At 41.1% G+C, this 25,364-nt stretch overlaps 1 protein-coding gene across 1 annotated transcript in view; it reads right to left on the bottom strand.

The window, feature by feature from the left end:
- Positions 1–1,897: 1,897 nt before the first annotated feature.
- LOC125788842 (H-2 class I histocompatibility antigen, TLA(B) alpha chain-like) overlaps positions 1,898–25,364 on the bottom strand; it is a 113,312-nt gene continuing 89,845 nt past the window's right edge. The window contains exons 13-15 of the mRNA XM_049472719.1: positions 19,428–19,490; positions 5,962–6,024; positions 1,898–2,061 (exon numbers count right to left, since the gene is read on the bottom strand). Of these exons, the coding sequence (XP_049328676.1) occupies positions 1,898–2,061; positions 5,962–6,024; positions 19,428–19,490 (290 nt within the window). The remainder of the gene's footprint in view (positions 2,062–5,961; positions 6,025–19,427; positions 19,491–25,364) is intronic.

Here is a 25,364-nt window from a genome sequence, read left to right as displayed (position 1 = left end):
CGGCAATGGAGCCAAAAAGTTGCACTGCTAGTGCATGCCTACAATTCTACTCGTAACGACGCTACTGGGTATTCTCCATACCTTCTGATGTTTGGACGTGAGGCCCGCCTTCCAATCGACCTCTGTTTTGAGACACCAGTACAGGTGGAAGAAGGTGTTCACCATCAGCAGTATGTTGAGAAGTTACGGAGTAATTTGAAAAGAGCTTACCAGTTGGCTGTAGAGAATTCTGACCGACTGCATCAGAGAAACAAACGTCGGTACGATGCTTGTGTACGCCCTCAAAAGCTTGAGGAGGGAGACCGTGTCCTTATTCGTGCTTTTGGAGAAAGTGGGAAGCTCAAAGACAAGTGGAGCTCTGAACCATATGTAGTGCTGGGAAAGTTACCCAACCTGCCTGTGTATCGCCTGCAGCCTGAAAGAGGGAAAAAGTTGATAAAGACCCTTCACAGAGATCATTTACTGCCTGTGGGGTGCCTGATTCGTTTGCCAGGAGCAGAAGCTGAACAAGACGACAGTCCCCGACAAGCTCCTGCAAGACACACCCGACAGAACAAGACATCCAAGAGAAAGAGTGAACATCCTTTGAGAGAGAGCGGTAGTGATCTGTCAGAGTCTGAGGGTGAGAGGTTCTACTCTAGGCCTACTGACAACTGGAGAAGTGAACTGTCCAAGTTAAAGAGCTTATTTCCAAAGAGAAAAGTTCCGACCAGAGCTGACACCCCTAGTAACCCCAGTGAAGTGGAGGACAGCAGTGAAGCTGAGTCAGCCGAACTTCCTGATGCAGAGTGTGTTGAGATGCAGCAGGAGGATGATGAGGAGGCTGTGGAGAGCTGTTCCGAAGATGTGCTGCCTGAACAGGGGGGAGTGCCTTTGGTCCCTAATGTGGGTGAAATGTCACACCATGCCGGTAGTGATTGTTTCTCAGAAGCAACTTCTCTAAAGAGGTTTCCCTCAGTTGTTAAAGAGAAGCGCACAGTTAAGCCAATAGTTAGGTTGAGCTATGATGAGCTTGGAAAACCTGCAGACCTACCAATAGAGATTGTACACAGAGGCCTTAGGATTGGCATATCACCGTTCAGTGATACGGGTGCCACCGTAGTTCAGCCAGAAGGGCAAGATCTCAGAACAGAGTTCAGACGAGTAGAAACTGCAGTCTGATGAGGACATCCAGACCTTTTAGAAAGGGGGGGATGTAGCCCAGGGTTAAATCCATAACCCTAGTCTAACCTTGTGCAATTTAAACATTTATTGAAATATATTTTATTGGAAAGGTGTTCTAACAAGTGGGACTTTTAAGCAAGCGGGGCGTAGCTGGCTGACTCATTTGTTATGTTAAGGTAGAGTGAAGTGTATTTCACAGTATCTAACTTTACTACCAGAGCTCTGAAAGGTTATTGGTAAAGAGATCCTCTGTCAAGCGTTTCCTCCTATCAGAGTAGTCCTGTGGTTCAGGGGAGGGACAAGCAGCCTCACACACAGACAGAGAAGCGCGGGCTCAGGACAGAGAGCGGGAAAAAAGGAGAAGCAGAGGGAAAGAGACGAAGGAGAGGAGTTTATGCGGCTTGCAGACTCCACAGTTCTCCGAGTCTGATATATTTTCAGTTCTGTTACTGTTTAAATTAGAGAAAACTGCTACTAGTCAAGTTTAAGGAGCAGTAGAGCCACTCAGCTCATAGCGTTATAAGGGTGAGTCATTCAGAGAAGTTTTCCCCAGCACCAAGGCTGACCGTATTAGCATTAGCATTAGCTGCTAACCGCAGCACGAGCTCTATCACAGTTTATAATCCAGTGTATTGGACTGTAGTTGGCGCGTTTACCGTGTGGAACAACCTACGTGGGAAGAACCGCTAGCTGATAGCGTCCTGGGTTACCGGAACACTCAGGGTTCCTCAGTCTAGCCTCCGAGGGACGTGAATGCTGCCCGATAGCGCTCCGAGTTACCGGATTGCTCGGAGTTCCTCGGGTGGGCCACCATTACACGCTCTGCAGTCTTCCACCAAGAGATGCTGACGGACAAGTTTGCAAGCACACCACACCAAGGTACTGACTGAAGTATTTCTTCAGTAGAAGATAAGAGATCCACACACGCACAGGCCTGCACCTTTTATTATTTTATTCTTTTGTTTTGCCGGCTTTAAAAAAGTGTATATAAAGGGTATCTAAAGAGTGACCGGTCACCGTAATATAGTACAGACAGAGCTAAATGCTCATAAGGGAATTCAGCTATTATAGAGTTGAGTTTTATATTAGAGTTCACATTTAAGTGAGCTTTCACTGGGTGTTCACCAGGTTTAAAGAAGTTTATTCACAGTTGTTTACGGGAAAACGACTTATTTTGTTTAAATCTGTTCATTTTCAATTGTATTTGGTTTACTTAGTTTAAATATTATTAAATTAATCATTAAGAGCTCTTTCTACAAATTCTATAGCTGATCTATTCTATAAGCTAAGTGTATCTGATCTATTATATACGCTAAGGTTCTCTAAGCTAAACTACATTGTAATAGAGTGTATATCACTTGGGTTATTTAAATTTGCTATTTGGAGTCAGTGGTTTATTATAGACTATTGAAAATCCCGAAGATTTATTCATTTTATTTTTATATTTGACACTGTGTTGATGTTTTTTCATTGCCCTGAGTTTTATATTTTTTATAATACAATCACTTTCTAAAACTGTGTCTGTGTCCACTCTATGTGTATATGGTTGGTACGGTAGTAAAGTTAGATCGGGTAAGGTTAAGCTAACTATAAACAATTGGAGCGTAACAGGTGAGAACCACACCCACGAACTCAGAATAAAAAAACACCACCCCCTCTGTGGTAAAAGAGGGCTACAAATATATTGAGCTATATTACACTTACTGTACCCCTCTCAGGCTGGTCCTCTCATTAAATAAAGGAGATTTATTACAGTTACTGTATACCTCTCAGGCTGGTAACTAGGTCTAGATGTATGTGTGGGCATTATCTAATTTGTAATCAGTGCAATATTTATTAGTGATGTCTTTTATACATTTCTATTTATATTTACGTCATGTTAATAAATGAGAATCAAATATTGCAACCCATGAGAGAGTATTATTAGTAATATTTATTAAATGTTTTATGTTAATAATAATTATCACATTTTGTAAATGCTGTCGCTAAAAGGGAATCTGATGTTTTTATTTAAGGTTGAAAAGAAGATGAAGAAGTTTCAGCTTGCAGCTGTGGAGAGTTCACCACGAAAAGAACGAAGTCAAAGAATACAAAGATCTGTCCATATTCTGAAGTCACCACTTGAAGATTTTATGCAGAATTATTTGGATTATGAATAGGAACCACATTATTTGCAACAGCTTTTATTATTTATACAAACAAGATGAACATGATATGATGTGCCAGAATATAGGGAGGCTGCCTAAAACATACAAAAAAAAATACAGAACACATGTAAACAACTAAAGAAAAACAGAACATGGCACATGTAAATAAATCAAATAAACACAGCACAGACTGCATGAAATTGGATTTCTTTATTTGTTCTTTAAAAGTTTGGAGAAAGGTAACCTGTGGAATACAAAAGAAACTTGAAAAATTACTGCATTTGATACATGGATATAATTAAACATTTTAAGAACATTACCTACCTTTTATTATATTTTCTTTTTCTGAGAGACCTGTTTAAGAAAATGAAGACAAGAAGTATGACTGTGTTAAACTTGGTGTTGTTTGGATTCAGTATTTACTTCATTTATATTTATATAAAACATTTTTGCAATTATTATTGCATTGGTTTTGGCACAAACCAATTACTAATGCATCTCAGAAAATCTGAAGATCATGAGAATTTCATAATTTAACAGAAATTATACATTACACTACATGTAAAGTGACATATTCCAAATCATTTTTACCTGGCTAAAAGTTCATTAAACCAGAATTACTGTCCTAACCTTAACCAGTTTACTAGAATATGTAGTTTAAACTTAAAATAAAAAAGTTAAATGTGACCGTTTACTGAACGATATTAAACACAAATATATATTTTTCACTTTTGAGATGCACTAGTAAACAGGACTAATCATGCTGTATTTTAATTACACAAGCATTTTAGGACTATTATTTACTGTTGATATCCTCAGTAAAAGCCTGAGTTGAAACTGAAAAATTAATATCTTAAAATAAATAATGGTCATATCTTAAATTATCTCTGTTAAATTAGTTAGTAAAGAGACAAAAAGCAATTCTAATAAATCTCCTTTATTTAATGAGAGGACCAGCCTGAGAGGGGTACAGTAAGTGTAATATAGCTCAATATATTTATTTAGACAGTGGCCAGTACACTAAGCAACACACTTTGCAGCAAAGTGTCAATAAGGTATTGCTAAACAAACCGCTAACTAGGTAGTATCTTGTCTATAATCGCACAGTCCCACAGCTAACTAGCAAGATAGGTAGCTATAATTTAACTAAGTTACTATCTCAGATTCTACAGTAGTAATTATCTTCCACACAGTCTGGCTGTATTTATAAATAATTGATCTAGTGTTCGTGTTTGAAGCTCTTTCTGAAATGAACAGAGGAGCTTTATTTATTTAGTTAGTTAGTTTAACAAGGTATATCTGGATATCTATCTTAATTTAATATGTTTACAAACCACAGAGCAAACCGTGGTTAAAGTGAGGATTTCTACACCGTTTAAGTGATATTACATGGCCACAGTGGTGAGGTAAATTGTCATGTCTGGTGCTGAAAGCACGTCTGTGTCTCCCACATCCAGCTCTATCTGCGATTCTCACAGTAACAACTACAATACCCAGAACGCACCACTCCATGACACAACACACACTCCCGATCACGTGTCACGTCACATGACGCCACCAGGAAGCCCCGAGTACTGATTACCCACAGTATTTAAGGACCATGCTCACGCTCACACCTCGCCAAGTATCTGTTTGGTAATCCTACAATACAAAGCGTTTCTCTTGCCCTTGCTATCTTCCGTGTATGATCTTGTTTTTGTTTTCTACCGACTTTGATTTTTGCCTGCTCCCTTGTGTTGGATACCCGTGTATGACCTGGACTGTTTTCTGTACTTTGGATTTTTGCCTACCCTGTTATACTGCCTACCCGTGTATGAACTCTGGACTGTCCTCTGGTTATGGTATGGTTTCTCTACACTGTGTATTTTTGGTACTGACCTTGTTTCCGTTGACTACCTCTGTCTGCTCTATAACTTTAAATAAAGTTACTTTATTGTATATGCACCAGTCTCATTCCTGTCTGGCCTTGACATAAATGCCCTGTTTTCAGCTGTTTTACACTCACCTACTCGAGAGGAGCAGCGGAGGGGGCTGTGACTCGCATTGAGCGGCTCTGAGCCGTGAGGCGCTACCTGTCACGTGATCTTCTGAGCGTGATGTGATTGGCTGGTTGTTGGCTCGATTGAAGACTGAATCGATTGCTCATCCTGTGTGTCCCGGATGTTTACAGCGAATTTTGAGCGTTGTAGTTTAGCAGTCGAATTTGAGCAACCTGAATTTATTTTAATTGAATTTTTTAAACTTGAATTTTTACTTTTGAATTTTTTTTACATTAAAATAAAATAAGTGAAAATGATATACTGAAAAATTAAAGTGTTTAATTCAGAGGCAAAAAAATCACATGCAATAATTCAATGTAAAATAATTCAGTGCTAAAAATTCAAGTGCTTTTAAATTTCAAAGTCTGGTGACACTGTTTTACTTCCATAATGTTCCATGTTACATTCTTTATGAATATGGGTTGATACAAAGCTCCCTTGAGCTAACCTGTTGGAACTACACTATCAGTGAAATCTAAATTGTTACATTTGTTTTGCAAAAAACTCTTCACAGATCTGTGGCAAAACTGAATTTAGTAAAACTAGTCTTTACACCAAGTGAAATCAATTCACAAGCTTTAGAAGTAGTTAAGGTTAAGTTGTTAACTCACCATTTTCAGGGAGGGGTTGCAATGACTGTGGAGTCTCTCCTGCATTATTGTCGCTGCGCTGGTCTGGAAAAAATCATATGACAGGTAAAAGATAATCATTTATTAATCCTTGAGAGAAGGTTGGAGTGTTTCAGTATCTTACATACAGATACACAAATGTAACAGAATATAAATACAATAAAAATATAACAAAATAAAAATATTTTTCCTCCGTTTCGGAACACTCCTTTAGTATAGGGAGTATACGGTTCTAGGTAGGGTTGTATTATAGGGGAGTATCAGTTATTTTTGACAGGGGATTTTGAGTTTTATACAAAGTTTAATGTCGAAAAATTATTTTAGTCTAGTTTTAGTCAATTCAATTTCTAAAATATTTAGTTTAATTCATGTCGCTCATAATTGGATGTAACTGGATTTCAGGAGGGTTCCCTTGAGGGGGGGGTGAGGGTCTTATCAGAAAAAATATAATCATTTAAATTGAAATCAGACACAAAATGATATACAGGGGAGAGGTCTCTAACTTTTACTATAAACATCTAAAATAAAACGTCTAAAATAATATCACAATATTTTACGGTATTTTCACGATAACTATTCTTAGCAATATGACAAAACACTTAAGCACAAAAATTATTTCAAGAATACACTACTGTAACAAAATGTAAATTAAATTGTATTATTGCATATGATATGATATTGCACACCCCTAACTGAGATTTGATCTGATTTGTAAAAGAAGTCAATGATCAAGAAAGTCATGATGCTAATAATAATGCTCTCCATATATCTCCATATATCCAGGATTAAAGTAAAATAAATGATACTGGACAGATATAACCTGTCTCTAGTAGATTTGTAATGGGAAATGAGAACAGTGTGAATGTTTTCTTGCTAAAAAAAAAAGTTAAAAGTATAGTCATTGTAGAGTACTTTAGGGGACTGTACGCAGTATAGGGTAGTGTAGTTATTGTAGAGTACTTTAGGGGACTGTAGGCAGTATAGGGTAGTGTAGTTATTGTAGAGTACTTTAGGGGACTGTAGGCAGTATAGGGTAGTATATTCATTGTAGAGTACTTTATGGGACTGTAGGCAGTATAGGGTAGTATAGTTATTGTAGAGTACTTTAGGGGACTGTAGGCAGTATAGGGTAGTGTAGTTATTGTAGTGTACTTTAGGGGACTGTAGGCAGTATAGGGTAGTGTAGTTATTGTAGAGTACTTTAGGGGACTGTAGGCAGTATAGGGTAGTATAGTTATTGTAGAGTACTTTAGGGGACTGTAGGCAGTATAGGGTAGTGTAGTCATTGTAGAGTGCTTTAGGGGACTGTAGGCAGTATAGGGTAGTGTAGTTATTGTAGAGTACTTTAGGGGACTGTAGGCAGTATAGGGTAGTGTAGTTATTGTAGAGTACTTTAGGGGACTGTAGGTAGTATAGGGTAGTGTAGTTATTGTAGAGTACTTTAGGGGACTGTAGGCAGTATAGGGTAGTGTAGTTATTGTAGAGTACTTTAGGGGACTGTAGGCAGTATAGGGTAGTGTAGTTATTGTAGAGTACTTTAGGGGACTGTAGGCAGTATAGGGTAGTGTAGTTATTGTAGAGTACTTTAGGGGACTGTAGGCAGTATAGGGTAGTGTAGTCATTGTAGAGTACTTTAGGGGACTGTAGGCAGTATAGGGTAATGTAGTTATTGTAGAGTACTTTAGGGGACTGTAGGCAGTATAGGGTAGTGTAGTTATTGTAGAGTACTTTAGGGAACTGTAGGCAGTATAGGGTAGTGTAGTTACTGTAGAGTACTTTAGGGGACTGTAGGCAGTATAGGGTAGTATATTCATTGTAGAGTACTTTATGGGACTGTAGGCATTATAGGGTAGTATAGTTATTGTAGAGTACTTTAGGGGACTGTAGGCAGTATAGGGTAGTGTAGTCATTGTAGAGTACTTTAGGGGACTGTACGCACTATAGGGTAGTATAGTTATTGTAGAGTACTTTAGGGGACTGTAGGCAGTATAGGGTAGTGTAGTTATTGTGGAGTACTTTAGGGGACTGTAGGCAGTATAGGGTAGTGTAGTTATTGTAGAGTACTTTAGGGGACTGTAGGCAGTATAGGGTAGTATAGTTATTGTAGAGTACTTTAGGGGACTGTAGGCAGTATAGGGTAGTGTAGTTATTGTGGAGTACTTTAGGGGACTGTAGGCATTATAGGGTAGTATAGTCATTGTAGAGTACTTTAGGGGACTGTAGGCAGTATAGGGTAGTGTAGTTATTGTAGAGTACTTTAGGGGACTGTAGGCAGTATAGGGTAGTGTAGTCATTGTAGAGTACTTTAGGGGACTGTAGGCAGTATAGGGTAGTGTAGTTATTGTAGAGTACTTTAGGGGACTGTAGGCAGTATAGGGTAGTATATTCATTGTAGAGTACTTTATGGGACTGTAGGCAGTATAGGGTAGTGTAGTTATTGTAGAGTACTTTAGGGGACTGTAGGCAGTATAGGGTAGTGTAGTTATTGTAGAGTACTTTAGGGGACTGTAGGCAGTATAGGGTAGTATAGTTATTGTAGAGTACTTTAGGGGACTGAAGGCAGTATAGGGTATTGTAGTTATTGTGGAGTACTTTAGGGGACTGTAGGTAGTATAGGGTAGTGTAGTTATTGTAGAGTACTTTAGGGGACTGTAGGCAGTATAGGGTAGTGTAGTCATTGTAGAGTACTTTAGGGGACTGTAGGCAGTATAGGGTAGTGTAGTTATTGTAGAGTACTTTAGGGGACTGTAGGCAGTATAGGGTACTATAGTTATTGTAGAGTACTTTAGGGAACTGAAGGCAGTATAGGGTAGTGTAGTTATTGTGGAGTACTTTAGGGGACTGTAGGCAGTATAGGGTAGTGTAGTTATTGTAGAGTATTTTAGGGGACTGTAGGCAGTATAGGGTAGTGTAGTCATTGTAGAGTACTTTAGGGGACTGTAGGCAGTATAGGGAAGTATAGTCATTGTAGAGTACTTTAGGGGACTGTAGGCAGTATAGGGTAGTGTAGTCATTGTAGAGTACTTTAGGGGACTGTAGGCAGTATAGGGTAGTGTAGTCATTGTAGAGTACTTTAGGGGACTGTAGGCAGTTTAGGGTAGTGTAGTCATTGTAGAGTACTTTAGGGGACTGTAGGCAGTATAGGGCAGTGTAGTCATTGTAGAGTACTTTAGGGGACTGTAGGCAGTATAGGGTAGTGTAGTCATTGTAGAGTACTTTAGGGGACTGTAGGCAGTATAGGGTAGTGTAGTCATTGTAGAGTACTTTAGGGGACTGTAGGCAGTATAGGGTAGTGTAGTCATTGTAGAGTACTTTAGGGGACTGTAGGCAGTATAGGGTAGTGTAGTCATTGTAGAGTACTTTAGGGGACTGTAGGCAGTATAGGGTAGTGTAGTTATTGTAGAGTACTTTAGGAGACTGTAGGCAGTATAGGGTAGTGTAGTTATTGTAGAGTACTTTAGGGGACTGTAGGCAGTAGGCAGTATAGGGTAGTATATTCATTGTAGAGTACTTTATGGGACTGTAGGCAGTATAGGGTAGTGTAGTTATTGTAGAGTACTTTAGGGGACTGTAGGCAGTATAGGGTAGTGTAGTTATTGTAGAGTACTTTAGGGGACTGTAGGCAGTATAGGGTAGTATAGTTATTGTAGAGTACTTTAGGGGACTGTAGGCAGTATAGGGTAGTGTAGTTATTGTGGAGTACTTTAGGGGACTGTAGGCAGTATAGGGTAGTGTAGTTATTGTAGAGTACTTTAGGGGACTGTAGGCAGTATAGGGTAGTGTAGTTATTGTAGAGTACTTTAGGGGACTGTAGGCAGTATAGGGTAGTGTAGTTATTGTAGAGTACTTTAGGGGACTGTAGGCAGTATAGGGTAGTGTAGTTATTGTAGAGTACTTTAGGGGACTGTAGGCAGTATAGGGTAGTGTAGTCATTGTAGAGTACTTTAGGGGACTGTAGGCAGTATAGGGTAGTATAGTCATTGTAGAGTACTTTAGGGGACTGTAGGCAGTATAGGGTAGTGTAGTCATTGTAGAGTACTTTAGGGGACTGTAGGCAGTATAGGGTAATGTAGTTATTGTAGAGTACTTTAGGGGACTGTAGGCAGTATAGGGTAGTGTAGTCATTGTAGAGTACTTTAGGGGACTGTAGGCAGTATAGGGTAATGTAGTTATTGTAGAGTACTTTAGGGGACTGTAGGCAGTATAGGGTAGTGTAGTTATTGTAGAGTACTTTAGGGAACTGTAGGCAGTATAGGGTAGTGTAGTTATTGTAGAGTACTTTAGGGGACTGTAGGCAGTATAGGGTAGTATATTCATTGTAGAGTACTTTATGGGACTGTAGGCAGTATAGGGTAGTGTAGTTATTGTAGAGTACTTTAGGGGACTGTAGGCAGTATAGGGTAGTGTAGTTATTGTAGAGTACTTTAGGGGACTGTAGGCAGTATAGGGTAGTATAGTTATTGTAGAGTACTGTAGGGGACTGTAGGCAGTATAGGGTAGTGTAGTTATTGTGGAGTACTTTAGGGGACTGTAGGCAGTATAGGGTAGTGTAGTTATTGTAGAGTACTTTAGGGGACTGTAGGCAATATAGGGTAGTGTAGTTATTGTAGAGTACTTTAGGGGACTGTAGGCAGTATAGGGTAGTATAGTCATTGTAGAGTACTTTAGGGGACTGTAGGCAGTATAGGGTAGTGTAGTCATTGTAGAGTACTTTAGGGGACTGTAGGCAGTATAGGGTAGTGTAGTTATTGTAGAGTACTTTAGGGGACTGTAGGCAGTATAGGGTAGTGTAGTTATTGTAGAGTACTTTAGGGGACTGTAGGCAGTATAGGGTAGTGTAGTTATTGTAGAGTACTTTAGGGGACTGTAGGCAGTATAGGGTAGTGTAGTTATTGTAGAGTACTTTAGGGGACTGTAGGCAGTATAGGGTAGTGTAGTCATTGTAGAGTACTTTAGGGGACTGTGGGCAGTATAGGGTAGTGTAGTCATTGTAGAGTACTTTAGGGGACTAGGCAATATAGGGTAGTATAGTTATTGTAGAGTACTTTAGGGGACTGTAGGCAGTATAGGGTAGTGTAGTCATTGTAGAGTACTTTAGGGGACTGTAGGCAGTATAGGGTAGTGTAGTCATTGTAGAGTACTTTAGGGGACTGTAGGCAGTATAGGGTAGTGTAGTTATTGTAGAGTACTTTAGGGGACTGTAGGCAGTATAGGGTAGTGTAGTTATTGTAGAGTACTTTAGGGGACTGTAGGCAGTATAGGGTAGTGTAGTTATTGTAGAGTACTTTAGGGGACTGTAGGCAGTATAGGGTAGTGTAGTTATTGTAGAGTACTTTAGGGGACTGTAGGCAGTATAGGGTAGTGTAGTTATTGTAGAGTACTTTAGGGGACTGTAGGCAGTATAGGGTAGTGTAGTCATTGTAGAGTACTTTAGGGGACTGTAGGCAGTATAGGGTAGTGTAGTTATTGTAGAGTATTTTAGGGGACTGTAGGCAGTATAGGGTAGTATATTCATTGTAGAGTACTTTATGGGACTGTAGGCAGTATAGGGTAGTGTAGTTATTGTAGAGTACTTTAGGGGACTGTAGGCAGTATAGGGTAGTGTAGTTATTGTAGAGTACTTTAGGGGACTGTAGGCAGTATAGGGTAGTATAGTTATTGTAGAGTACTTTAGGGGACTGTAGGCAGTATAGGGTAGTGTAGTTATTGTGGAGTACTTTAGGGGACTGTAGGCAGTATAGGGTAGTGTAGTTATTGTAGAGTACTTTAGGGGACTGTAGGCAGTATAGGGTAGTGTAGTTATTGTAGAGTACTTTAGGGGACTGTAGGCAGTATAGGGTAGTGTAGTTATTGTAGAGTACTTTAGGGGACTGTAGGCAGTATAGGGTAGTGTAGTCATTGTAGAGTACTTTAGGGGACTGTAGGCAGTATAGGGTAGTGTAGTCATTGTAGAGTACTTTAGGGGACTGTAGGCAGTATAGGGTAGTGTAGTCATTGTAGAGTACTTTAGGGGACTGTAGGCAGTATAGGGTAGTGTAGTCATTGTAGAGTACTTTAGGGGACTGTAGGCAGTATAGGGTAGTGTAGTTATTGTAGAGTACTTTAGGGGACTGTAGGCAGTATAGGGTAGTGTAGTTATTGTAGAGTACTTTAGGGGACTGTAGGCAGTATAGGGTAGTGTAGTTATTGTAGAGTACTTTAGGGAACTGTAGGCAGTATAGGGTAGTGTAGTTATTGTAGAGTACTTTAGGGGACTGGAGGCAGTATAGGGTAGTATATTCATTGTAGAGTACTTTATGGGACTGTAGGCAGTATAGGGTAGTGTAGTTATTGTAGAGTACTTTAGGGGACTGTAGGCAGTATAGGGTAGTGTAGTTATTGTAGAGTACTTTAGGGGACTGTAGGCAGTATAGGGTAGTATAGTTATTGTAGAGTACTTTAGGGGACTGTAGGCAGTATAGGGTAGTGTAGTTATTATGGAGTACTTTAGGGGACTGTAGGCAGTATAGGGTAGTGTAGTTATTGTAAAGTACTTTAGGGGACTGTAGGCAATATAGGGTAGTGTAGTTATTGTAGAGTACTTTAGGGGACTGTAGGCAGTATAGGGTAGTATAGTCATTGTAGAGTACTTTAGGGGACTGTAGGCAGTATAGGGTAGTGTAGTCATTGTAGAGTACTTTAGGGGACTGTAGGCAGTATAGGGTAGTGTAGTTATTGTAGAGTACTTTAGGGGACTGTAGGCAGTATAGGGTAGTGTAGTTATTGTAGAGTACGTTAGGGGACTGTAGGCAGTATAGGGTAGTGTAGTTATTGTAGAGTACTTTAGGGGACTGTAGGCAGTATAGGGTAGTGTAGTTATTGTAGAGTACTTTAGGGGACTGTAGGCAGTATAGGGTAGTGTAGTCATTGTAGAGTACTTTAGGGGACTGTGGGCAGTATAGGGTAGTGTAGTCATTGTAGAGTACTTTAGGGGACTGTAGGCAGTATAGGGTAGTATAGTTATTGTAGAGTACTTTAGGGGACTGTAGGCAGTATAGGGTAGTACAGTTATTGTAGAGTACTTTAGGGGACTTTAGGCAGTATAGGGTAGTATTGTCATTGTAGAGTACTTTAGGGGACTGTAGGCAGTATAGGGTAGTGTAGTCATTGTAGAGTACTTTAGGGGACTGTAGGCAGTATAGGGTAGTGTAGTTATTGTAGAGTACTTTAGGGGACTGTAGGCAGTATAGGGTAGTATAGTCATTGTAGAGTACTTTAGGGGACTGTAGGCAGTATAGGGTAGTGTGGTCATTGTAGAGTACTTTAGGGGACTGTAGGCAGTATAGGGTAGTATAGTTATTGTAGAGTACTTTAGGGGACTGTAGGCAGTATAGGGTAGTGTAGTTATTGTAAAGTACTTTAGGGGACTGTAGGCTGTATAGGGTAGTATAGTCATTGTAGAGTACTTTAGGGGACTTTAGGCAGTATAGGGTAGTATAGTTATTGTAGAGTACTTTAGGGGACTGTAGGCAGTATAGGGTAGTTTAGTTATTGTAGAGTACTTTAGGGGACTGTAGGCAGTATAGGGTAGTGTAGTCATTGTAGAGTACTTTAGGGGACTGTAGGCAGTATAGGGTAGTGTAGCTATTGTAGAGTACTTTAGGGGACTGTAGGCAGTATAGGGTAGTATATTCATTGTAGAGTACTTTATGGGACTGTAGGCAGTATAGGGTAGTGTAGTTATTGTAGAGTACTTTAGGGGACTGTAGGCAGTATAGGGTAGTGTAGTTATTGTAGAATACTTTAGGGGACTGTAGGCAGTATAGGGTAGTATAGTTATTGTAGAGTACTTTAGGGGACTGTAGGCAGTATAGGGTAGTGTAGTTATTGTAGAGTACTTTAGGGGACTGTAGGCAGTATAGGGTAGTGTAGTTATTGTAGAGTACTTTAGGGGACTGTAGGCAGTATAGGGTAGTGTAGTTATTGTAGAGTACTTTAGGGGACTGTAGGCAGTATAGTGTAGTGTAGTCATTGTAGAGTACTTTAGGGGACTGTAGGCAGTATAGGGTAGTATAGTCATTGTAGAGTACTTTAGGGGACTGTAGGCAGTATAGGATAGTGTAGTCATTGTAGAGTACTTTAGGGGACTGTAGGCAGTATAGGGTAGTGTAGTCTTTGTTGAGTACTTTAGGGGACTGTAGGCAGTATAGGGTAGTGTAGTTATTGTAGAGTACTTTAGGGGACTGTAGGCAGTATAGGGTAGTGTAGTTATTGTAGAGTACTTTAGGGGACTGTAGGCATTATAGGGTAGTGTAGTTATTGTAGAGTACTTTAGGGGACTGTAGGCAGTATAGGGTAGTATATCCATTGTAGAGTACTTCATAGGACTGTAGGCAGTATAGGGTAGTGTAGTTATTGTAGAGTACTGTCTATCCGTCTGGATCAGCTCCTTTCCCGAAAACTCAAAGCTGTTAGCCACACTCCTGTGGTTCGCTCTGCACTACTCCAGTCCGGGAATCCAGTTCCGGAATCTGTGCCTGCACCTATCGCTGAGCCCATGGACATCAAACGATCCAGACTATCCGTCACTGAGAGGCAGCGTCGCATTCGCCTTCACCTGTGCCTCTATTGTGGTGGTCCAGGTCATCTGAGTGCTAACTGTGAACTCCGGCCCAATTCTGCTCAAGCGTCTGCTCTGGGACAGGTGGTATGTACCCCTGTTTCTGAACTTAAAGAAAAGTGTTTCGTGTTGCCTGTTATTATTACCACTCCAACAGATGTGTTTTGTGTCTCAGCGCTTGTAGATTCTGGGTCGGAGGGGAACTTTATCAGCCTGGATCTGGTGAAGGAGCACGCTGTACCCACGAAAGATCTCCCCAAGTCTATCTTCATCCATGCCATCGATGGAGAGACTGTACGCTCCAAACCTGTGACCCAGCAGACTCTTCCTCTCACCCTTCAGGCCAGCGCTCTACATATGGAACAGCTCTCTCTCTATGTGCTCCCACGCACGGAACATCCACTGGTTTTGAGAGCACCATGGCTAAAGACACACGACCCCGTCATTTCATGGAGTCTGAGAGACATCACTGCCTGGTCTCCTTTCTGTTGTGAGAACTGTTTATCTTTAAATTCACTCTCTCTGCAATCTACCTCTGTTGAAAGCCCTAATTCTGTAGATTCCCCTGCTATTCCCTCCGAGTACTATGATTTTTCTGATGTTTTTAGTAAATCTAAAGCTACCCAGTTACCTCCGCATCGCCCCTATGATTGCTCTATTGATTTAATAGAAGGTTCATTTCTGCCCAAAGCTGGTGTGTACCCACTCTCTCGTGATGAGGAGAAGGCTATGAAAGAGTATGTTAGTGAAGCTCTTGCGCAGGGCTTCATTCGCCCATCCAAATCCCCTGTTGGTTCCGGTTTCTTCTTCGTGAAGAAGAAGGATGGGGGTTTGAGACCCTGCATAGATTACAGAGGCTTAAACGACATTACCAAAAAGTTCGCTTACCCGCTCCCGTTAATCCCAGTAGCTCCTGAACAGTTACGTAATGCCGTGTACTTCACCAAACTCGATCTCCGTAGTGCTTATAACCTCATTCGCATCAGGGAAGGTCACGAATGGAAAACAGCGTTTTCCACCACCAACGGCCACTATGAATACCTGGTCATGAGCTACGGTCTCGCTAACGCCCAAGCCATATTCCAGTCGTTTATGAATGACATATTTCGCGATCTAATTAATCACTCTGTTGTCCTTTTTATAGACGACATCCTAGTCTATTCCCCAGATCTCCCAAACACACGTACAGCATGTCAGCCAAGTTCTCCAACGCCTGAGAGAACATAGCCTGTTTGCCAAAGCCGAGAAATGTGAGTTCCACACTCAAAGGGTCACATTTCTCGGCTACGTTATCAGTTCCTCCGGTGTCCTTATGGACGATGAGAAAGTAACTGCCGTTACTAATTGGCCTGTGCCCCAGACCATTAAAGAACTCCAGCGATTCCTTGGCTTCGCTAATTTTATATAGGCGGTTCATCCGTAACTTTAGCTCCATTGCTGCGCCCCTTACTGCCCTCACTAAGGGGGCTGATAAAATCCTGAAGTGGTCAACCGAAGAGGATCGCGCTTTCTGTGAGCTGAAAGCTGCGTTCACTTCAGCCCCGGTACTTAGGCACCCTAATCCCGAGTTTCCCTTCGTAGTGGAAGTGGACGCTTCCGAATCGGGTGTTGGCGCGGTTCTCTCTCAGCGTAGTGGGTCGCCACCCAAATTGTTTCCTGTAGCCTTCTTCTCACGCAAGCTTTCCCCTGCGGAGCGTAACTATGGGATGGGGATAGGGAACTTCTTGCTGTGAAATTAGCTCTAGAAGAATGGCTTCACTGGCTGGAGGGGTCCGTTCATCCGTTTACTGTGTATACTGATCACAAGAATTTGGAATACCTCCGCACGGCTAAACGACTTAATCCTAGACAAGCACGTTGGTCTCTTTTTTTCTCTCGATTTAACTTCTCGATCTCGTTCCGTCCGGGAAACTGTAATACTAAAGCTGATGCGCTGTCCAGGGTTTACAGCACTGTGGACAGCACATCCCAGCCCCAGGAGGCTGAACGCATCCTTCCTCCCTCTGTACAGATCGCAGCCATTCAATGGGAGTTAGATGATCAGATTCGCCAAAGTAACGTTAATCAACCCAATTCTGAGGACTGTCCTCAGGGTAAAACGTTCGTACCCATCCAGTTTCGAGACAAGCTCATCACCTGGGCTCATTCCGCTTTAACCTCCGGTCATCCTGGTGTCACACGCACGTTACAGTTACTCTCTGCCCGTTACTGGTGGGCTTCTATGCGTGCTGATGTTCACTCGTTCGTTACCTCCTGCTCTGTCTGTGCGCAATGTAAAACGCCTAAAACCCTTCCAGCCGGTAAGCTACTACCTCTCCCTGTACCTGAGAGACCTTGGTCGCATATTGCTGTTGATTTTGTTACTGATCTGCCTGTATCTGAGGGTTATACTACAGTTCTCACTGTTGTTGATTGTTTTTCTAGAGGGGTTAAATTTATTCCTTTCCCAGCTCTGCCTACTGCTTTCCAAACTGCTCAGGCTATTTATATGCATGTATTTAGACACTTTGGTATCCCCGAAGATATTTTGTCTGACCGTGGTCCTCAATTTACCTCTCGTGTGTGGAAGGCATTTTTTGAACATCTCGGTGTACATGTTAGTCTCACTTCTGGGTTTCACCCTACATGTAATGGTCAGTGTGAGAGGGTTAATCAGGAACTCGGGAAATTCCTCCGCGCATGCTGCTTCAAACATCCCACTGATTGGTCGCAATACCTCATTTGGGCTGAAATAGCACAAAACTCCCTAGTTAACACTACCTCTGGCCTCACCCCCTTTCAGTGTGTTCTGGGTTTTCAGCCTCCTCTAGCTCCTTGGACAGCGGTGTCCACTGATGTGCCGGCTGTGGATGAATGGATGAAGCGCAGTGAGCAGGTGTGGGAGGACACGCATCGTAAGATCTCTGAAGTACTGCGTGTGTACAAGGAGCGTGCTGACAGGCACCGTGGTGACAGCCCAGACTACCAACCAGGAGATCGGGTGTGGCTTTCTACCCGGGACTTTAGGTTTGAGGGTAGTTGTAGAAAACTCCTGCCTAAGTTTATTGGTCCTCTTAAGATTTTGTCATGAATTAATGATGTTACGTACAAGGTGGAGTTACCCCCTCAGTATCGTATTAATAACTCTTTTCATGTATCTCTCCTCAAGCCTATGGTCCCGGGTCCGCTCGCTGACGCTGCACCGGCTGATGTTCCACCCGCGGCTGTGGAGGGGGAGTGGTCGTCCACGTATGCTGTCCGGGAGGTGCTGGATTCACGCAGACGTGGGGGTGTACTCCAATACCTTATCGATTGGGAGGGGTATGGTCCGGAGGAGCGTTGTTGGGTGGCTGCCAAAGACGTGCTGGACCCTGCCTTGCTCGTGGAGTTTCATGCTCGTTTTCCTGGTAAGCCTGCTCCTAGGCCCAGTGGACGTCCCAAGCGTCCTCCGACCTCCTCTGCTCCAACTCGTCGGGTTTCTCGCTCTGGAGAGCCCCGTCTGTCTGGCACCTCCGCTCCGACACCTGCACCTCCTGCCGGTACTCCCTGTCCGCCGGGTGGTCGTCGCCGGGGTCGGCCCCGTTCTGCCTCCGCTCCGGGCCCTCAGGGGGAGGGTACTGTCATGTCTGGTGCTGAAAGCACGTCTGTGTCTCCCACATCCAGCTCTATCTGCGATTCTCACAGTAACAACTACAATACCCAGAACGCACCACTCCATGACACAACACACACTCCCGATCACGTGTCACGTCACATGACGCCACCAGGAAGCCCCGAGTACTGATTACCCACAGTATTTAAGGACCATGCTCACGCTCACACCTCGCCAAGTATCTGTTTGGTAATCCTACAATACAAAGCGTTTCTCTTGCCCTTGCTATTCTCCGTGTATGATCTTGTTTTTGTTTTCTACCGACTTTGATTTTTGCCTGCTCCCTTGTGTTGGATACCCGTGTATGACCTGGACTGTTTTCTGTACTTTGGATTTTTGCCTACCCTGTTATACTGCCTACCCGTGTATGAACTCTGGACTGTCCTCTGGTTATGGTATGGTTTCTCTACACTGTGTATTTTTGGTACTGACCTTGTTTCCGTTGACTACCTCTGTCTGCTCTATAACTTTAAATAAAGTTACTTTATTGTATCTGCACCAGTCTCATTCCTGTCTGGCCTTGACATAAATGCCCTGTTTTCAGCTGTTTTACACTCACCTACTCGAGAGGAGCAGCGGAGGGGGCTGTGACTCGCGTTGAGCGGCTCTGAGCCGTGAGGCGCTACCTGTCACGTGATGTTCGGAGCGTGATGTGATTGGCTGGTTGTTGGCTCGATTGAAGACTGAATCGATTGCTCATCCTGTGTGTCCCGGATGTTTACAGCGAATTTTGAGCGTTGTAGTTTAGCAGTCGAATTTGACAGGTCGAATTTGAGCAACCTGAATTTATTTTAATTGAATTTTTTAAACTTGAATTTTTACTTTTGAATTTTTTTTACATTAAAATAAAATAAGTGAAAATGATATACTGAAAAATTAAAGTGTTTAATTCAGAGGCAAAAAAATCACATGCAATAATTCAATGTAAAATAATTCAGTGCTAAAAATTCAAGTGCTTTTAAATTTCAAAGTCTGGTGACACTGTTTTACTTCCATAATGTTCCATGTTACATTCTTTATGAATATGGGTTGATACAAAGCTCCCTTGAGCTAACCTGTTGGAACTACACTATCAGTGAAATCTAAATTGTTACATTTGTTTTGCAAAAAACTCTTCACAGATCTGTGGCAAAACTGAATTTAGTAAAACTAGTCTTTACACCAAGTGAAATCAATTCACAAGCTTTAGAAGTAGTTAAGGTTAAGTTGTTAACTCACCATTTTCAGGGAGGGGTTGCAATGACTGTGGACTCTCTCCTGCATTATTGTCGCTGCGCTGGTCTGGAAAAAATCATATGACAGGTAAAAGATAATCATTTATTAATCCTTGAGAGAAAGTTGGAGTGTTTCAGTATCTTACATACAGATACACAAATGTAACAGAATATAAATACAATAAAAATATAACAAAATAAAAATATTTTTCCTCCGTTTCGGAACACTCCTTTAGTATAGGGAGTATACGGTTCTAGGTAGGGTTGTATTATAGGGGAGTATCAGTTATTTTTGACAGGGGATTTTGAGTTTTATACAAAGTTTAATGTCGAAAAATTATTTTAGTCTAGTTTTAGTCAATTCAATTTCTAAAATATTTAGTTTAATTCATGTCGCTCATAATTGGATGTAACTGGATTTCAGGAGGGTTCCCTTGAGGGGGGGGGGTGAGGGTCTTATCAGAAAAAATATAATCGTTTAAATTGAAATCAGACACAAAATGATATACAGGGGAGAGGTCTCTAACTTTTACTATAAACATCTAAAATAAAACGTCTAAAATAATATCACAATATTTTACGGTATTTTCACGATAACTATTCTTAGCAATATGACAAAACACTTAAGCACAAAAATTATTTCAAGAATACACTACTGTGACAAAATGTAAATTAAATTGTATTATTGCATATGATATGATATTGCACACCCCTAACTGAGATTTGATCTGATTTGTAAAAGAAGTCAATGATCAAGAAAGTCATGATGCTAATAATAATGCTCTCCATATATCTCCATATATCCAGGATTAAAGTAAAATAAATGATACTGGACAGATATAACCTGTCTCTAGTAGATTTGTAATGGGAAATGAGAACAGTGTGAATGTTTTCTTGCTAAAAAAAAAAAGTTAAAAGTATAGTCATTGTAGAGTACTTTAGGGGACTGTACGCAGTATAGGGTAGTGTAGTTATTGTAGAGTACTTTAGGGGACTGTAGGCAGTATAGGGTAGTGTAGTTATTGTAGAGTACTTTAGGGGACTGTAGGCAGTATAGGGTAGTGTAGTTATTGTAGAGTACTTTAGGGGACTGTAGGCAGTATAGGGTAGTATAGTCATTGTAGACTACTTTAGGGGACTGTAGGCAGTATAGGGTAGTGTAGTTATTGTAGAGTACTTTAGGGGACTGTAGGCAGTATAGGGTAGTATAGTCATTGTAGAGTACTTTAGGGGACTGTAGGCAGTATAGGGTAGTGTAGTTATTGTAGAGTACTTTAGGGGACTGTAGGCAGTATAGGGTAGTGTAGTTATTGTAGAGTACTTTAGGGGACTGTAGGCAGTATAGGGTAGTGTAGTTATTGTAGAGTACTTTAGGGGACTGTAGGCAGTATAGGGTAGTGTAGTTATTGTAGAGTACTTTAGGGGACTGTAGGCAGTATAGGGTAGTGTAGCAATTGTAGAGTACTTTAGGGGACTGTAGGCAGTATAGGGTAGTGTAGTTATTGTGGAGTACTTTAGGGGACTGTAGGCAGTATAGGGTAGTGCAGTTATTGTAGAGCACTTAATGGGACTGTAGGCAGTATAGGGTAGTGTAGTTATTGTAGAGTACTTTAGGGGACTGTGGGCAGTATAGGGTAGTGTAGTAATTGTAGAGTACTTTAGGGGACTGTAGGCAGTATAGGGTAGTGTAGTTATTGTAGAGTACTTTAGGGGACTGTAGGCAGTATAGGGTAGTGTAGTTATTGTAGAGTACTTTAGGGGACTGTAGGCAGTATAGGGTAGTGCAGTTATTGTAGAGTACTTTAGGGGACTGTAGGCAGTATAGGGTAGTATAGTTATTGTAGAGTACTTTAGGGGACTGTAGGCAGTATAGGGTAGTGTAGTCATTGTAGAGTACTTTAGGGGACTGTAGGCAGTATAGGGTAGTGTAGTTATTGTAGAGTACTTTAGGGGACTGTAGGCAGTATAGGGTAGTGTAGTTATTGTAGAGTACTTTAGGGGACTGTAGGCAGTATAGGGTAGTGTAGTTATTTTAGAGTACTTTAGGGGACTGTAGGCAGTATAGGGTAGTATATTCATTGTAGAGTACTTTATAGTACTCTACGCGGGAGGGTGCTGCCTTACTTTCATGCAGCATAGCTCATAGTCTTTTAGCTAGTCGGCAGAGTAGTATTAGAAGCTGCTGACAATCCAGAGCCGGGACCAGGCCGCAGACAGAGAGGCTTAACCGACCGTCTGCGAGCTGCAAAGAGACGTTACCTAGATACCAATGTATTCAGACTGTGTCTGTCCCCCGAGTCAAACAAAAACATCAAAAAACTAAAACAGTAAATCTAAATAACTTAACTTATATTAAACAATCATATCCAGACTGTAGTACTAACATTTCAAGCCTAAAGATTGGTTTACTTAATATTAGATCTCTAAATTCAAAAGCAGTTCTGGTGAATGAAATGATAACTGATCAGAAATTCGATGTTCTGTGTCTGACAGAAACCTGGATTAGGCCAAATGAATATGTAGCATTAAATGAAGCCACCCCTGCAGGCTATAATTATATACACAATCCGAGATTGTCCGGTAGAGGAGGTGGGGTCTGCATACTTTTCCAAAGTACCTTAGTTAGCAATCAGAAACACTATGAAAATTTTACTTCTTTTGAGCTTCTTTACACCAGTATAATTAATCCAGTTACAAAAAAGAATGCATTTTCTTTAATTAACATCTACAGACCACCAGGGCCCTATTTAGAATTTTTAAAAGAATTTAGTGATTTTGTCACAGACTTAGCAGTAAGTAATGATAAAGTGATTATAGTTGGAGACTTCAACATTCATTTCGAAAAATTGGATGATCCATTAAAAAAGGCATTCACATCGATTTTAGACTCAGTTGGTATTATTCAAAATATAACAGGACCTACTCATTACTGTAATCATACTCTGGATTTAGTTTTGACCCTGGGTGTGAGCATAGATAACCCGAATATTCGTTCTCAAACCTCCGCAATTTCAGATCATTACCTTATTTCATTTAAATTACATCTTAGTCATAATATACGTACATCCCCTAGCTACTCTGTAAAACGTTCAATTACGCCTTTTACAGCCCAACAATTTACAGATAAGCTTCCAGACTTATCAACTCTAATGTACTCTCCTGTAGACCCAGTAGAACTAGACAAACTAACCGAAGGTTTAGAAAATACCTTTCGCTCTACCTTAGATGTTGTAGCTCCCCTTAAACACAAAATAGAGAGACAGAAAAAGCTCGCACCGTGGTACAATGATCAAACTCGTACCTTAAAGCAGTTAGTACGAAATTTAGAGCGTAAATATCGATCAACTAAACTGGAAGTGTTTCACTCTGCGTGGAAAGACAGTCTTGTTAAATATAGAAAAGAACTAAATAAAGCCCGCTCAGCATATCTGGCCTCACAGATCGAGATAAATAAAAATAATCCTAGAGTTCTCTTTAGTGTTATTTCCAAATTAACTAAAAACCAGGCAGGTACTGAACCTCAGATTCCAGCCATTTACACCAGCAACGATTTTATGGACTTCTTCAATAGTAAAATTGAAAACATTCGGGATAAAATTAAACAGATAAATATTACATCCTCTCTATCATCTGGTCTGGCTGATCTAGAACAAAACTCTGTTACTGAAGTTAGGTTGGAAGTCTTTAACCCACTTCCACAGCTAGAACTAGAGAAAATTATCTCCTCTTCAAACAGCACAACCTGCACACTTGATGCTGTTCCAACAAAATTATTAAAACAGGTACTGCCAGATATAATTAAACCTCTGTTAATGATAGTAAACTCATCGCTCGCCCTGGGCCATGTACCCAAAGCCTTTAAAACAGCTGTAATTAAACCTCTGATCAAGAAACCAAATCTTGATCCTAGTGTACTGTCTAACTATAGACCTATTTCAAACTTACCGTTTATTTCTAAGATTTTAGAAAAAGCTGTAGCCCAACAACTTTGCTCTTACCTGCAAAGAAACCAGATCTATGAAAAATTTCAATCTGGATTTAGGCCTTATCATAGCACTGAGACAGCTTTAGTTAGAATAACAAACGATCTACTTATAGCCGCCGACCAAGGCTGTGTTTCCCTTCTGGTACTTCTCGATCTGAGCGCAGCCTTTGATACAATAGATCATACTATCCTTTTAGAAAGACTAGAGAACATGGTCGGTGTAACCGGAACTGCCTTAGCATGGTTTAAATCGTACTTAACCGATCGCTATCAGTTTGTGAGGATAAATGATATGTCTTCCAGTTATACCAAGGTAAGATATGGAATTCCACAAGGCTCTATATTAGGACCGTTATTATTTACATTATATATGCTCCCACTGGGCAAAGTTATTAGAAAACACAATGTGAATTTTCATTGTTATGCGGATGACACGCAGCTCTTCATATCAGCCAAACCTGATGACAGAGTGAGATTAAAGAAAATCGAGGATTGTGTAGAAGATGTAAAATCATGGATGTCGCACAACTTCCTCCTATTAAATAGTGATAAAACAGAAGTTCTCCTATTAGGCCCCAAAGCTGCTAGAAATAAATTATCAGACTTAATGCTAAATCTGGCTGACTTCTCAGCCACCCCTGGTTCAGCAGCTAAAAACCTTGGAGTTATCATAGATTCAGATCTAGCATTCGATAAACACATATCTAATGTTACTAGAACAGCTTTTCTACACCTCCGTAACATCGCCAAGCTAAGAAATGCCCTATCACTGCATGACGCAGAAAAATTAGTACATGCCTTTATTACCTCAAGGTTAGATTATTGTAATGCGCTACTGTCTGGATGTTCCGGCAGTAACTTAAATAAACTTCAGCTAGTTCAAAATGCTGCAGCCAGGGTCCTTACTAAAACTAGAAAATTTGACCATATTAGTCCAGTACTATCAGCACTGCACTGGCTTCCAGTCAAATTCCGCATAGACTATAAAATTCTCCTGTTAACGTATAAAGCCCTACACGGACTCGCTCCTGAGTATTTACAAGACCTCATCTCCTGTTATGAACCACCGCGATTACTCAGATCTCAGGGTGCTGGTTTATTAGTAGTGCCTAAAATTCAGAGGAGCTCTGCAGGAGGAAGAGCTTTCTCTTATAAAGCGCCTCAACTCTGGAATAATCTCCCCGAATATGTTCGGGACTCAGACACAGTCTCAAGCTTTAAGTCTAGACTGAAAACTTACTTGTTTAGTTTAGCTTTTGGTAATTAATGTTTTTCCCTTTAGATAAGGCTGCAGATTCAGGGGTTCATGGACAGAGGAAATTGTGGTAAACTGAGATGCTGGTGCTGTTGTTCTCCCACTGCACACGGTCACTCAGGTTTGTGGACGGTGGAGTGGGTGGATGCTGGTGTTTCAGGGTGCCTCCATGTCTATGTTACCTTCTGGCTCTCTGCCTTTAGTTAGGCTGTTTTATTCAGTTCTGCCGGAGTCATTTGCCACACTCTGATAATGTTTTAATATTCTCAGTTTTGCATAAATCCAGTCAAAACTAATTCCATCTCTCTGCCTTCCTCCGAGTTACTGACTGCCCACCTGTCTGACCCGATACCGATGTTGGACCCTCAGGCTCTCGCGTCTCCTGTCCGGCCAGACTGATGGAAGTTTCTGAAGTCAGCTCTTCTCCACCACCACCACAGATCAGCTGCTCATCGACCATCTTACTCTCCACTACAGATTACATCCAAGCCATTAGTGGCGCTATTACACTCCTGAGTACATAAAACCTATATAGATGTATAAAAGACTTTTTAAATTTCTATTTAAAAGCCGTTTGACCAGTGGTAGGATGGTCCCCCCTTTAATGTGAGTCTTGGTCCTCCCAAGGTTTCTTCCTCCTCCTGCAGCTCTGAGGGAGTTTTTCCTTGCCTCCGCGCTCACTGGGGGTTCTGTATTCTGTA

Source organism: Astyanax mexicanus, unplaced genomic scaffold (assembly GCF_023375975.1).
Source record: "Astyanax mexicanus isolate ESR-SI-001 unplaced genomic scaffold, AstMex3_surface scaffold_31, whole genome shotgun sequence".
NCBI lineage: Eukaryota > Metazoa > Chordata > Actinopteri > Characiformes > Acestrorhamphidae > Astyanax > Astyanax mexicanus.
Note: the sequence above shows the minus strand (reverse complement) of the source record. Positions and strands in the feature narration are given on the sequence as shown.